Source organism: Drosophila takahashii, chromosome 3L (genome assembly GCF_030179915.1).
Source record: "Drosophila takahashii strain IR98-3 E-12201 chromosome 3L, DtakHiC1v2, whole genome shotgun sequence".
Classification (NCBI taxonomy): domain Eukaryota; kingdom Metazoa; phylum Arthropoda; class Insecta; order Diptera; family Drosophilidae; genus Drosophila; species Drosophila takahashii.
Window position 1 is genome coordinate 2,059,992 of NC_091680.1, and position 14,466 is coordinate 2,074,457.

The window sequence follows — 14,466 nt, forward strand, 5'->3', positions numbered from 1 at the left end:
AGTGTTTGAAACAAAAAGTCGCGAAATGAGAGGAAAACTCCGGGAAGCGGAAAAAGGACACCTTGCGGGGCGGCGGCGATGGGAAGCGCAAGTGGCGGACGGCGGAATTTCCTGATTCCCCGATTCCCGCATATGTTGAGCACATGTTTGCTTGGATGGAGGAATTCCCCGGGTTCGTTTTGGGCCAGGAATCAACGTCCTGCGTGGGAAAAGCCCACCCACGCCCACTCGGTTACCTGTTTTCTCTTTTTTTTTTTGGGTGGTTGGGTGACCTTGTGGGTCCACCACCATCCAAGGGAGAGATGCGTGTCTGGCACAATGAAAATCCAGCGTTTAGTTGGAGAACTCAACCGAGCGACCTGAGGGAACGTGGGAAAAAAGGATTTACGATGAAGATGATTCCCAGCCGAGAACTGGGAACTCAGAGCTGAGAACTGAGAACTGAGAACTGTTGACGTGCCTGGTCATGGCCATGTAATGCAACTGTGTTTTTGTAACTGCTTACCTGTTGCACACACGCACATGTTAAAAAGTCATCATAAATCTCAGTCGACGAGGACTCTCTACACAGAAAAAAAACAACATATCAGATTAATATGTGTTGGTCAATTTTTTCTTTTTTTTTAAGATCAATTTGTTCATATAATTTTCATATGAATAAAGATTATGCTTATCCAATTTTACATTATTTCTTCAAAAAATACTTAGAAATTTGGTATTTTATATGATATTGTAAAAATATCAAGTTAATATGATTGAATCATAAATTTGACATAAATCTTATCGGATTTTTATTAATATGAAATAAGGTAGAATTGACCCTATATCATATCGAATTTTTTTCTGTGCAGATTTTCCCTCGCTGTGAAAATATTTTCACCTTTTCACTTTTCACATGCGGGAGTTCTTCTTCTCCGACGAACGATGATGACTGGCCAGGATGGGATATTTGTCTTATCTATCAGATCTGTGTAAATTCCCAGCTTATCATGCAAAACACGTAATACCACTGATCCTTTTGCCAGGCAGCAGGAAGTTAAAGCCAAAGCTGCTACTCCTTTTGTGCAACATGCCGTGACCTTTCCCGCGAACTCGTGACTGCAACGGCTTACGGCTGCCTAATAATTTGTATAAATATTTATTTTTGCTACCGATTTCTATCTGTTCAACGCCTCCGAGGGAGCTGAGGAAAAAAGGTGTGAAATTTAAAACCCCCTGACCATCATGATCTCCTACCGGGAATCGGGGAATCAAGGGGAATCATCAGAGGGTTATGGGTTTCGAGTTCAAATCCGGGACATGTTCTGCATAGCTGAACTTCTTGATTTGCATTTTTAGGTCAGTTGGCTGTGTGGCACGTTCCCCAAAATCAATAAAAGTCGAGGGAAAAACAATTAAGATTTAGTTATTGCATAAACCGTTAAGGGGTTTTTCAGGAATTTTGGAAATAGTTTTAAGCCTTTGAATGAATAAACTAAAAATAAACCCTCAACAGTTTTAAAGTTTTAAACCTCAAAAAATTTTAAAAATACTCAACGAGAAATCAGGTATTTGGCTATTCGAAGTAAGTATTCGTAAACAGCTGTTTATTCAAAAAACTAATTACATTTAATTGCCTAATGGCATTGATTTAATTATTGACAATTGGTTGAAAGCAAGCAGACTTAGATAAACCGTCTTTTAATCGGAAGTTCATCATCATTATCATGCTTCATTCAAAAGCATGATGTGGTTTTATTCTTCTCCTTAGAAATGGCCAAATGAATAGCAATAGTAATACAAATGGTATACAAATGAAAGCACTTTCTCTAATTGCAGTATTGCTTAAAGTTCAATATCAATATTTTGTTGTTCTATGAAAGAAATATCATTAAATCATTCATTTATATTTTAATCAAATTGAGAGGTCGTATTTAATGTTGTGCCTAGAAAACCCCTTTTAAAAAAATGTATTTATGTAAAACCTAAAATTTATTTTAATAAACCCCGATTTCTAAATTCCTAAAATTTTATTATCAATAATTTTTATCAATGCAGAACATTGAATCATAAAACATTTTATTACAAAACAAGAGAGAACGCTATAGTCGGGTGCCCCGACTACCAGATACCCGTTACTCAGCTAAAGGAAGTGCGAAGGAGATGGAGATAAAAACTTTGATCCGCCGTAACTTTTTAACGAATGGTCCGATTTAAAAAATTTCTTCTACATTTCGATAGGTATTGATAAACACCATAAAACTGCATTTTTACTTTTCCGAAATATTGAAATTTTTAAAATCGTATACAAGCGATTGTGGGCGTTAGAGGGGGCGTGGCACCCTTTTGAAACAAACTTGCGCTGCGTAGGAGCTCCCAGAATCTGCATGCAAAATGTCAATCCTCTAGCTTTTATGGTTTCCGAGATCTCAGCGTTCATACAGACAGACAGACGGACAGACGGACAGACGGACAGACGGACAGACGGACAGACGGACAGACAGACGGACAGACGGACAGACGGACATGGCTAGATCGACTCGGCTAGTGATCCTGATCAAGAATATATATAGTTTATAGGGTCGGAAACGCTTCCTTCTACCTGTTACATACTTTTGCACGAATCTAGTATACCCTTTTACTCTACGAGTAACGGGTATAATTATTTAAAAGAAAATTATTTTTAAAAGAACAATTCCCCAATCAATAAATTCCCTTTCTAGTTTGGTATTAAAATATTGCAAAATTGCAGAATTGTACAAAAAGACTTCTTATCACCAATTCCATTTTGATGAAAGGGTATTCTAGATTACTATTAAGTACAATAAAAATTCCGCAATTCCCAATCTCGTAATAACCTTGCTGGAATTTCGCAATGTGGCGAAGATTAGAAGACCCCAAGATCTGCGTAGTAAGTGGTGATGACAAAGATCGCAGATCGCCGAAGATGGTTAGTCAGTGGCAAGTGGCATTGGTAAGAAGTGTTGGGCCCCCCTCTTTCCGGATGAGTCATAAACCGTTATGGGCTATGGGTTACGAAAACCGGTGGAGTGGGGAAACCGGTGAGTAACCAGGTAACCGGTAATCAGTCTCAATCCATCGAACCGTTCGCCTCGAGCTGCAGCCAGCGAATAACTGCAGTGCACCCACATAAAGTCGGGGTCTATAGCTTATACGATTCCAACTCTTATACGCTGCGAATGAAAACACAACATGTTCGAGTTCGAGACCCTCGCTCTCTTATAAATCCCCTGCTCAAGGCACGGCACTTATAAAAACCGGCTGTCTTCCCTTTCAAAAGTCAGTTGCGTGCGAGCCGCGAGCGCGAGATCATTGAAATTTCCAAAAATAAAACTGAGAAACTCAGACGCAGGTCTCGAAATAAACAGAAACAGAAACATATAGAAAAATATTCAAATTGTCGTGTGCTAAAGTGTGAGAAATAATATATCTGAAAAACAAGCTCCTGGATTTATGAGCACTACCAAAAAAGTTACCAATGTGTGAGATACAAAAAAAATCAAGTGAAAACCAAGCGAATATGCCAATAAACTAAAGACATTTGGATTACAAGAAACCCACGCATTTTGGATTATAACATTGCGAAAGGCAGAAAAACCTAAGGTAACCTTAATGAGAATAAATATAATGGGAATATCTGGGGGATACGCAGATACTAGATATGCAAGAAATGTGCAAATTGCAATAGAAATTGTCGCACAGCAGCGGCAAAACAAAAGCACTTAAACTTAGAGGCATAATGAGTTTGTTCAACCTGCAATGCTCTCTCTCTCGCACTTTTTACCTATTTTTTTAGGGGTGCGAGTGGTGCAGCAGAAAGCATAAAAAATGCAAATTACACCGCGGGTCATGTGAAACTATGCTAAAGTGACCAAAGACCGTAGAAAAAAGAAATATACAGATATAAATTAAAACTGCGCTTTCGACAACTCGTCTTCATGCTCGCCTGGTTATTCAGTGCAGTCTGCAATGGAAATTAATAAATTAATTTATTAATAAGCTCGGCAGACTGTGATTTCGTGCCTTATTGAAATTGCTATGGCAACCGAAAAAAAAACAAGCCAAGGCGTTTCGCCCACTCACTTCGCTTTTCGAGCAGTGTAGGTAGGTAGGCAGTCGGTGAAAAACGCAACGCGACTTAAAGAAAGAGAGGGGGCCATACGAAGTCGAATGAGTGGGAGTGAGAGAAACGCGTTTTTTGGAATTTTTTTTCTGTTGTGCAAGGCAATGAGTTCGTTTTTTTTTGTGTTTCTTACGAACAATTGTTTGAGGAATTTAAGAAGATTTGTGCTGTGACTGTAATTGAATCGAATGCGATTAACATAATTTGTGAGAGCAAATTACAATAATGCCTGACCATTAGCTGATTAGTTGGCCATTAGCGAAGATGATTTCAGGGCTAACAAAAAAACAGTGCAGTTTATGTAACGACGACATAGATGGAGATACAAAAGTATCTTCAAGTTTGTCCAGCTAATTTTAGAGACTGGGAGAAAAGCAAACTTGGCCCATCAAATTTTATGGTTAGCCGTTAGCCAAGCTGACCCAGTTTTCCCCTCAGGAAAAACCAGGAAGTTGCCTCGGAGGCATTGGAATCCGTGTCCCAGACCATAAACAAAATTCTTGGCCACAGAAAAGCATGCTTTTCCTCGCTTTTCCCTTTGCTTTTCTTTTATTTCTGCTGCATTTCCCGACAGACAGAAGTGAAGTGTTGTAATTGCTCTTGTTTCAGTGGGCCGTGCGTTTTATGAATAATTTATGCACTTAATTGATTTTTGTTTATTGTTCGGTTCAAGTTAATTAATTACCAACTTTATGTCTTTACAGAATTTCTTCAAAGGCGCCACAATGGAGAATCCCACAAACGAAACCAAGGTGGATTTGGAGCCGCAGGAGGAGGAGCATTCTACAGTCGTCGCCCCTGCAAAGGAGACCATCATAGACATTCCCGCCGCCTCCATTTCCGCATCGAACTCCTCATCCTACGACACGGATTGCAGCACGGCCAGTAGTACCTGCTGCACCCGCCAGGGGGAGCACATCTACATGCAGCGCGATGTAGCCCTTCCAGCCACGCCCCTTCCGGAGGCGGAGGATCTGGGTCTGCTGAAGTACGTCCACCGACAACACTGGCCCTGGTTCATCCTAGTGATCTCCATCATTGAGGTAAGCATTCGAAATTTACACATCCCATTAAATCAAAGAAGCCGCAAAGAAGCAAACTTTCATCCCAAGAGCGATAAAAATGATATAGGGACGAAGGGCGGAAGTTTTCCAAGAGTTTTCCTCGCTTTTCCCCGCTTTTCCTCGCCTGTTCATGTTTCGTTTTCTGCGTCTGACTCGCTGGCGCCCCCGAAAATCGATTGTAAACAAGTTGAACAACAAACAGCTGAAGGAAAAGCGAACAGAAAAGTATATGAAACCAGAAACCGGCAGTTTTTTAAGTACATTTTGGTGATATAATAAGAAAGGGGAAGATATAATAAGAAATTGTAGTTTTATAACAAATTTTGAAGAAGAAAGTTAAATATCCTTTTCTTAAATTATTATTGAATATATTTTTTTAAGAACCCCTAGTAATTTCTGGATATTACATATTTAAAATGAGTTACAACCTCTTTGCAGTACATGCCCTTTTACTTCCGTAATGGAAATGATTTGCTTCGCATAGAAACTAGCACGAATATCAAAATAAACCCACGGGGCGTATGAGAGTTTTAGTTTCAGTTTTTGAAGCCCTGCCAAGTTAGTTGGCAGGACTCGCCCTAAGCATTTTCATAAGACTTTATTTGGAACGCGGTCGCGTGCCAGACAGCAACAACATAAATCAGTGTGTGTGTGTACCCCAAAACTAACCCCCAATCCCTATCGCTTCTGTCCACTTTTTAGATTGCCATCTTCGCCTACGACCGCTACACAATGCCCGCCCAGAACTTTGGGCTTCCCGTGCCGATTCCCTCGGATTCGGTGCTCGTCTATCGCCCGGATAGGCGGCTGCAGGTGTGGCGCTTCTTCAGCTACATGTTCCTGCACGCCAACTGGTTCCATCTGGGCTTCAACATCGTCATCCAGCTGTTCTTCGGCATTCCCCTGGAGGTGATGCACGGCACGGCCAGGATTGGTGTCATCTACATGGCGGGCGTCTTTGCTGGCTCCCTCGGCACCAGCGTCGTCGACTCGGAGGTGTTCCTTGTGGGCGCCAGCGGTGGCGTCTATGCCCTCCTGGCCGCCCATCTGGCCAACATCACTCTCAACTATGCGCACATGAAGAGCGCATCCACGCAGCTGGGATCTGTCGTCATCTTTGGTGAGTTTCGCTTCTGTTTAACCTTTGAAATAAAATCGATTAGAAACTGTCGTTGTAACTTCACTTCATTATGTTACTTACCTTCTTCATAAAACGCGAATTCTTCAGCTTTTTTAAAAAACGTAAATTCTTTAGCCAAGTTTTGAACCATTTTTCCTTTTAACTAAACGCGAATTCTTCAGTTATTTTCCTCTCAATTTTTTGTCCAATATATTTATGATTCTTTCGACTAATGTGCTTGCTTATCCATCTTTTTTTAACGCGAATTCTTTAGTATTTTTTTCTTTTTATAAGTTTATTTATTTTTTAACGACCCAACTAACTTGAATCCTTTTCCTTCTTCTATTTTTAGTCTCCTGCGACCTGGGCTATGCTCTGTACACCCAATACTTCGATGGCGGCGCCTTCGCCAAGGGTCCCCAGGTGTCGTATATTGCCCACCTGACGGGAGCTCTCGCGGGACTCACGATTGGCTTCCTGGTGCTGAAGAACTTCGGCCATCGGGAGTACGAGCAGATGATCTGGTGGCTGGCTTTGGGCGTCTACTGTGCCTTCACCGTCTTCGCCATTGTGTTCAACCTGATCAACACGGTCACTGCTCAGCTGATGGAGGAGCAGGGCGAGGAGATCACCCAGCATCTGCTGCACGATTTGGGAGTGTCCTAAATATGAGATGAGGAATCATCGGTATCCAGATCCAGAGTCAGATGCAAATTCAGCAGCTTCAGGAGAGATCGAGAGACAGAGAGTTGGTGGAAAAGAAAAGTTCACTCAACGATTTAGTTCAAAACTAAATTCGAAATTCGTTTGGCTTTTGCTTTTCGTTAGCATTACCGTTAATCGTTACCGTTTGCAGTTACCGTTTAACCGTTTCAGTTCCGAAACACCGAACACAAACTCAAAAACTCAAAAAAACTAAGAACTAAAAAAATGATGAGAAGAACATAAACATAAACCGAAGCCGAAACGTGTAAACAAATGTTGTGATAGAACCAAAGACTGAATTTATTTCGCGTGTAAAAACAAAGTAAAAATCAAGAGGAAAAAAATCAGAAGAAGAAACAGAACAAATCGCCTCTCGCTATGATTTAAATTAACCCATTATCCCATGTTTTCGTTTAATGGTTTTTAATTTCTGCCTGTTTTCTTAAATTATCTATTTATTGGCCGCAATTAACTCTGAATGAATCGAAGCATCGGCAGCAAAAACACTGTATCAAATTGTTTATACATCCATAAGCATAATCTGCTCTCGAACTATGTAGCTCGTAGCGATTATATATATTACATATATATAACTAGGTATAACTAGCCCCTAACAAATTGTTTCAAATTGTAAATACTATTAAGTCGCACACTAGTCAACAAAGAACAACAAAAAACGATGGGGAAACCACAGCAAAGAACCATTCAATTCAGATCAATTAAGCAAATCGAATTAAATTAAATTAAAGTCACTTAATGCGTTACAAAATCGAGCAAACATTATCGTAATCCCCCTACACACACAGACACAAAAGTATTACTAATTATATTTATTTATTGTAGGGCAGCGAGGGTTTATTAATTTGTCAATCGAGCCAACTATTTATTTATTTATTTAATAATTTAGTGAAATTCACACAAAACAAAAACAAGCACGAAAAAACAACAAAAACAATGCAAGAGAGAAAAAACAAACCAATTCAACTGTAAAAATAATACAATTCAAAAAATACACACGAAAAGCCAAAGAAAATAAAAATCAAAACATTTCAAGAATACAACAGAAATACAACAAAAGCCTTTTCATTTCCCATTTCATTTTTCTTTTCAGTTTTTCAGTTGCCACAGTTTGGTTTTTGGCCACAATTTAAGGGCAATAAATAAACGAGCAAGAGAAGATTATCAAGATACTTGATACACAGATACAAAGTCGCCAGAAAAAATATATATAGACAGCAATGTATATCTCGTACGCAAATAGAGAAATAGAAATATTCAAAGTAATCGCAGAATGAAAATAGCTAATCTGGCATAAAAGCCAGCAAAGCGTAAGCCAAAATAGAATCCTTGCGGGCCCCCAAAAAAAAAAGAACCCCAAGATAGCATATTCGATTTTCAAAATAATGGAACCACACACAACCAATCCCCAAACCCCTTCCTCTCTTCACCCAAAAAAAAAGGAAACTAGGAAACGGAAATGTTCAGCACGAGACAAGAGAAAACCAAATAGCAAAAAAAAATTATAGATAAATAAATAAACAGAGAAAAATTGAACAAAAATAAATGTCTAAATTATAAATGAAATTCTCGTTTTCTTGATAAATAACTCAGGGCGGTTAAGCACACATAAATGGGAAGTTTGAGGTGGGGGCGACGACTCAATCAATATTTGCTCCACATAAATATGAGTCGGAATTCAAAGCGAAAGACTGCAACTAAAACTTGAGGAAAATCCTTAATTAATACCCACTCCGCAGAAGGAGACTTGTGTGTGTCAACGAATTTTCCGCACTCCACACAAAAAGGGTGCAAAGGCAATCGATATTTGGTCTATATTGGCTGAAGTCGTGGCAAATTGAAAATCCCCCATGAAATATGAAGGCCTATCATAAGAATTTCGTAATAATTCATAATGTCGTTCGATATCGCATTCAATCCTGCCGGATTAGCAGGACTTAAGTCCATGAATTTTCTAGTAGGCATTCCACTCGAAGGACTTTCCCCGAATCGAAAATCATCTTTAGATATTTTTTGGTTACTCGACTAAAAAGTACCTCTGGATAAAGAATATAATGAATTTTATTTTTATTTAATATTTATTCAAGATGTTTACGGATTAATTCAAATTTGTGAAGGATGTTGAATTTATAGAATGTAAATTATATAAAAACCTCTTATACTGAATTTAAAATATTTATAAAGCTTGTTTTAGATGCCCGGCTTATGGAAATTATTCTACATTTTTAAAGGATGTTGAATTTATAGAATTACAAAATATTGGAAAAATACTTTTACTGAATTTAAAATATTTTAAAATATCTGTAAAGCTCTTCTACTCAAAATTTACAGGGTAATCTCAATTTTTAATGGATATTAAATTTATAGAAATTAAATAACTTATACAACTCTCTATTAATTAAGCTTTACAGGGTATAATCTTCATTTTTGATGCTCCCAAAGTCTCATTTATTAATGATGCATAATCAAAGATGCTTTGCTAAATCAAAGATGTCTGATGACATAGCCGAATAAATAAAACACTCGAAGATTAGGCAAGGAATTCAGTTGAATTCCTCAATGAACAGGCAATAAAATGTATACAAATAAATAAATTACTACAAAAATTAACAAACACCCTAGGTCCTGCTAATTTAGTCACTAATTTGCAATTAATTATTGCGCATAATCAGAGCTGCCTGATTGCACCCGCCAATTAAATTCCAATTAAATTATACAATTAGCAAGAGGACAGGAAGACAGCAAGGAAGTGCCAGGAGATATTCCAGATAAAGCAGATGTGACTCCAAAACGGGGGCAGCACAAGCTTAGTACCTCTCTGGATTTTCGGGGGCGGAGTAGACGACACTTGCAACTCCCATTGAAGTCTTCTTCAGACAGACAGACACAATGCCAAAGCCAAAGCCAAACCAAACCAATCCGAAACGCCAGCGGAGAGTCAAGTCGAGTCTAGGAGGCAGTTGGTGGACCAAGATTTATGGTAGACAGGAGCTGCCGCCTCGTGGACATCAAATTGAAATTCAGGCACAATGTCAACAGCAATCGGGGACGAGGTCAGACAGGCTCAGACGACGGCGGCTGCTATTGCGATTGCGACTGCGACTGCTACTCGGTATCCACACAGAGCTGCTGCCCGCTGAAGCCGAAAAATCCACATAAATAACGCGGGCATCCAACTGCCCCCCATCCTTGCACCCTGTGTTCCGTTCTCGTCCAGCTTGTTTCTGCGAATGGCAGGTGCAACTCAATCAACGCTTCACCTCGCCGCTCCTCCGCGGTATTTTGCCACAACGTTGCATGTCATCTGGAGCGACGGAACAGCGGAGCTGTGGACAGAAGCTGCGGCTTCGGCTGGGAGCCACCTGCCCAAAAGTTGACTTTGGACGTTTTTGTTTACATTTGGCGGAAAGGTGAAGTGGCATAAAATGGCATGGAATGGAGTCAGCAGAGTCAGAGTTAAAGTCAAAGTCAGATCCAGAACTCAACTGAGGAAGCTGGTGGTAGCAAGTTTCGAGTGGGTATCACAGATCAACGATCTGCGGCCAGAAAGACCTCCGTCGAGAACCTCCAAAGGGTTCAATGTTCCTCAAAGAACTCGGCAAAGGGAAGCGATGACCCGAAAGAGGTGCTCTTCATCGATGAAGGTTTCGTTAGATCCGAGAACAAGTATTTATCTTTTTCTTTGAGTGGAGGGAATCATAACTAGAAGTAAAGGTAAGCAAAGTTTATTAGTTTATCATACTTTTTATAAAGAAGTAAGTAAAATCTTTATAATTTTCAGATTTTATTATAAGGAACCTTTAAAAAATATATGTAAAAATCTAAAAACATTTTTTAATCGAATAATAACTACAAAATGACTATTTTTTACTAAAAATTGAAGGAGACTAGTTGAAAAATTAATAATAAAATTCATAATAAGTTCTAATCCTTATAAATCATTTCCTATTTTAAGTTTATTCAACTTTAAACAATAAAAACAACCTTTAACAATCGCAAGTCTTATAAAATAGTTATTAAGAGATACTTAAAGACCACCAGAAATTTATTTACTATCAAACGAACTCCATAAAAACCAGCAACCTTGTAAATAACTGCTGAAAGACGTTCTTCAAGAATCGCAAAGTTCTCCCCCAATCGGTTTGAATGAATCTAAAGGGAATGCCGATGAAAGGACCACCTATCAAAGCATATAACCTTATCGAGGCGACGACGAGTGCTCCTTAATGTGTCGAGACTTTGACCCTGAGAGGCAATTATCCCTTCTGGTCGATCGGTTTGATCGCCCTGCCCGGCATGACTCCTCGCCATCGACATCGAGCGTTTTGCGGCTCAATTAGGCGGCGGAGTTTCTTCATCTACCTGATTTTTGAGGAGTCTTTGGAGAGTACAGAGGCTACCCAAGTAGCAGCACGCTGGGGCGCTAATTGAAGGGAACGGCAAACGGCAATGGCAAAGGTCAGAGAAATGAGAAAACCACCTCGCTTCACCGATCAGAAGCCTTCATTAATATCTAACTATTCTAATCCTCGCTCAAGGGCAACATTCCGGAATAGTGGAGCATTAGTTTCAGACGAAAGGCATCCACTCCATTCATATAATAACGCAATAGACGCTTTTCCCTTATGAATCCTAGACTTTGGTACAAAGCCAATGCTGGTTTGTTGGTCAGCTCCGTTTCCAGGGAAATCATGGCGGCATCCCTCATCGCCATGGCTTCTATGGCCATTTCGGAGAGGGCTCTTCCAATGCCCCGCTTCCTGTACTCCACATCCACCGCCAGCATGGCAATGTAGCCTATCTGAGCTCCCTCGATTGTCGTTTCCAACTTGCAAACAATTACGCCCACATAACGATCGCCATCGAGAGCAAAAAAGCAAAGATCTGGCCAATTGTAGACAAAGTAGCGATAGGTGTAAATGGAGTAGGGTTCCGAGAGCTCAGAGTCGATCAGACGCTGGAGCACCTTTAGCTGCGATTCATCTTGGAAGACGCAGAAGGTTAACTGGTGCTTCTCTTTGGATTTCGAGTTATCCTTCTCCCCAAGAAAGGATGGTTCTATCTCTTCCACAGAAAGAGGGAGATTCTTCTCTGCAAAATCCAATTCTTCTTGATGGGTTGAGTGATTCTTTTCCACAATATCGGATATCTCCACAGATGAATTGAGTTTATGTTCTACAAGAAGTGCTTCCGATACATCATCTCCCATTGTGGACGATTGTGTTGAGTTTCTTAAAAAACAAGGTAATATTTCGAATTTTTAAGAACAGCTGACTAAGGAAATTGCACATAAATAATAAAACATGAGAGATTGATATGTATTAATAATTACAACAAATTGGCATTTACATTTTTTTTAAATCTGAAAAGATGTGGGCACCAGGGCATTTTTAAGGTCTTAAGGAGTAACGGGTGTAAAAATATTTATTAATGTTAGCCAAGCATTTAAGAAAATAAATCAACTTAATTAGTACTTCCAATAAATTTATGAATAGTTTCAGAACATTCCATATAGAAAATCCTATTGAAATAAACTAAATAGGATAAAAGTATACATTACAACAGTGATTTAAGGTATATAATTTGAATATATCATATCTTAATAGCATAATTTGCTAGCCCAGCCCAAAATATGAACAGATTGCAAGGAGAAACCGCCGCAAGTGAGTGAAAATGTCGTGAAAATTCCTGGCGCGACCTTGGGTGGCAAGGCACTCGCACAAATCCCAGCAGGTGACAGTCGGCGTGGCAGGCTCTAAATAGCATTACCCTGACTCCTGTCACGCTTACCACTTTGCCCCGTTTGCTCCTCCATTCAGGGCAATTAAGAGGCACGCCTGGGACAAAAAAACAGAAGCAGGATCCAAGGGAAAGAGGGAAAACTCCCCCCTTAGCATGTGAAAATTATGAAAATGTCTGCCACGACGACGACTTTGACAGTTGCCCTCGAAGAGGAATCCTTTGTTGTCTGTGCCAGGATGATGACGAGAACGAGGACGAGGAGGAATTGCCGGCAAGCACGCACAGGTGTATCCCGATCCCTGTGAGCTTCCACCTGGTGGGTGGTGACAGCTCTGAGCTCCTGGGCTCCCAACCCTCGGCTTTGCATATATGAAAACTAATTTCGTGCATTAGGTTCGTGTGTTGATTGTGTTTCCCGGTCGACTTGCCCTGGCCTTACTTCCCATTTTACATCCGGATGAGGAAAAGCTCCCTTCGAATGACCTCATGTGACCAATGGTTAATGGAGGGAATGCAACAGAAGCAATTAACCTAAAAGGCCCATAAAGGACACATACAGGACATCGTTTTTGGGGGTAACTCAATACGGGCTTTAAGTCATTTTCCTGTCCGTAAATCAGATTAGCTGGGAGGCTATAACTATATAACATTGCTTGCTTACTTACCCCGCTTTTTGTTTGATTTGCGTCCTGGTTTTTCGTTGTTTGTTTGACCAAGGTGTCCTGGCAATACTTCCTTGGGAAATCCTTTAGCTTTAATTATTATTGGTGCGACGCGAGTTTGTTTATTGATCCAGTAAATTTGATAATTTCGATTAACACGTTGGTTGTTTGGATTTATGTAGGTAGGAATTAAAGGGAAGGAATTTTTAATTTCTGTAAATTTTATTTTTTTTCATTATTTGAATTCATAACTACACTCCCTTTTGATCCACTAAATTCGATTGTTTTAATTAACACTTTGCTTCGGATTAAAATAGGGTTTTTTGACCAATTAATTAACATTTTAACGGATACGAATTTGTACATTCCCTTTAAGTTATTTTGTGGCCAATTCCTTTGGCATTCTTTAGCCTTATCTTTTATGGCAGCTCTTTTCATAGCTATTTATGGAGTTTCATTATTTGAATTCATAACTGCACTCCCTTTTGAAGCTCCAGTTTCTTTCTGCAGACTTCTTGTGTTATTATCCCCGCCACTCGACGACTCCCTTTTTTTATAATTGCTCCTGTGGCACGGAAAACCCTTCCTTCCTTCTCCACCACGGTTTCTAAGCTTTTTCAAATACCCGACTGTGGCAGAAATTAATTACACCGCCAGGACATAAGGGCACTTGGCCCAGGACAGCGGGAGTTCATGGAGTGTTTAATGAAGCGGTTTAAGTGGCGGCAGAGGGAGTCTCTCCCTGAAAAAAAAGGCGGCCAGGGCAACACAAATTTCCATATTTGCCACAGTAACAATTGCCGTCGCCGGCGTCTAGTGAGATAAATGGATGGAGGACAAGTCCTGGGGCCTTTTCCTCTTTTCTTTCCACCTCAAGTGGACTCTTTTTGTGTCCAGTGCATTGAGGAGTTGGGGCTTTTTGGCCGGCTGGTTCTGCCAATATTTCAGTTGGCCTTATGACAGCTACAAGTGCGCCCCTTGATAAGCATTCCCGACGATCCCATCCCATCCCAGTCCCCATGTCCATGTTGC

The 14,466-nt window shown here is 40.0% G+C and overlaps 2 protein-coding genes across 4 annotated transcripts; one reads left to right on the forward strand and one right to left on the reverse strand.

The window, feature by feature from the left end:
- The first annotated feature begins 3,291 nt into the window (after nucleotides 1–3,291).
- Nucleotides 3,292–8,453, forward strand: rho (rhomboid). Its single transcript, XM_017138473.3, has 4 exons — nucleotides 3,292–3,603; nucleotides 4,828–5,166; nucleotides 5,890–6,307; nucleotides 6,660–8,453. The coding sequence occupies exons 2-4, from the start codon at nucleotides 4,849–4,851 to the stop codon at nucleotides 6,971–6,973; spliced, it is 1,050 nt and encodes a 349-aa protein (XP_016993962.2). The 5' UTR covers nucleotides 3,292–3,603; nucleotides 4,828–4,848; the 3' UTR covers nucleotides 6,974–8,453.
- Nucleotides 8,454–9,953: 1,500 nt separating this feature from the next.
- On the reverse strand, nucleotides 9,954–12,307 carry Naa30B (N(alpha)-acetyltransferase 30 B). 3 transcript variants are annotated; one of them, XR_011418750.1, is made up of 2 exons: nucleotides 11,084–12,307; nucleotides 9,954–10,732 (listed from the first exon to the last, which is right to left on the reverse strand). XR_011418750.1 is itself a non-coding variant. In XM_017138365.3 (1 exon), the coding sequence occupies exon 1, from the start codon at nucleotides 12,237–12,239 to the stop codon at nucleotides 11,553–11,555; it is 687 nt and encodes a 228-aa protein (XP_016993854.2). In that variant the 5' UTR covers nucleotides 12,240–12,307; the 3' UTR covers nucleotides 11,058–11,552. The 3 variants fall into 3 exon arrangements, 1 of the variants encoding a protein (XP_016993854.2); XR_011418751.1 differs by having other exon boundaries at nucleotides 9,955–10,732; nucleotides 11,114–12,307; XM_017138365.3 differs by lacking the exon at nucleotides 9,954–10,732 and having other exon boundaries at nucleotides 11,058–12,307.
- Nucleotides 12,308–14,466: the final 2,159 nt, after the last annotated feature.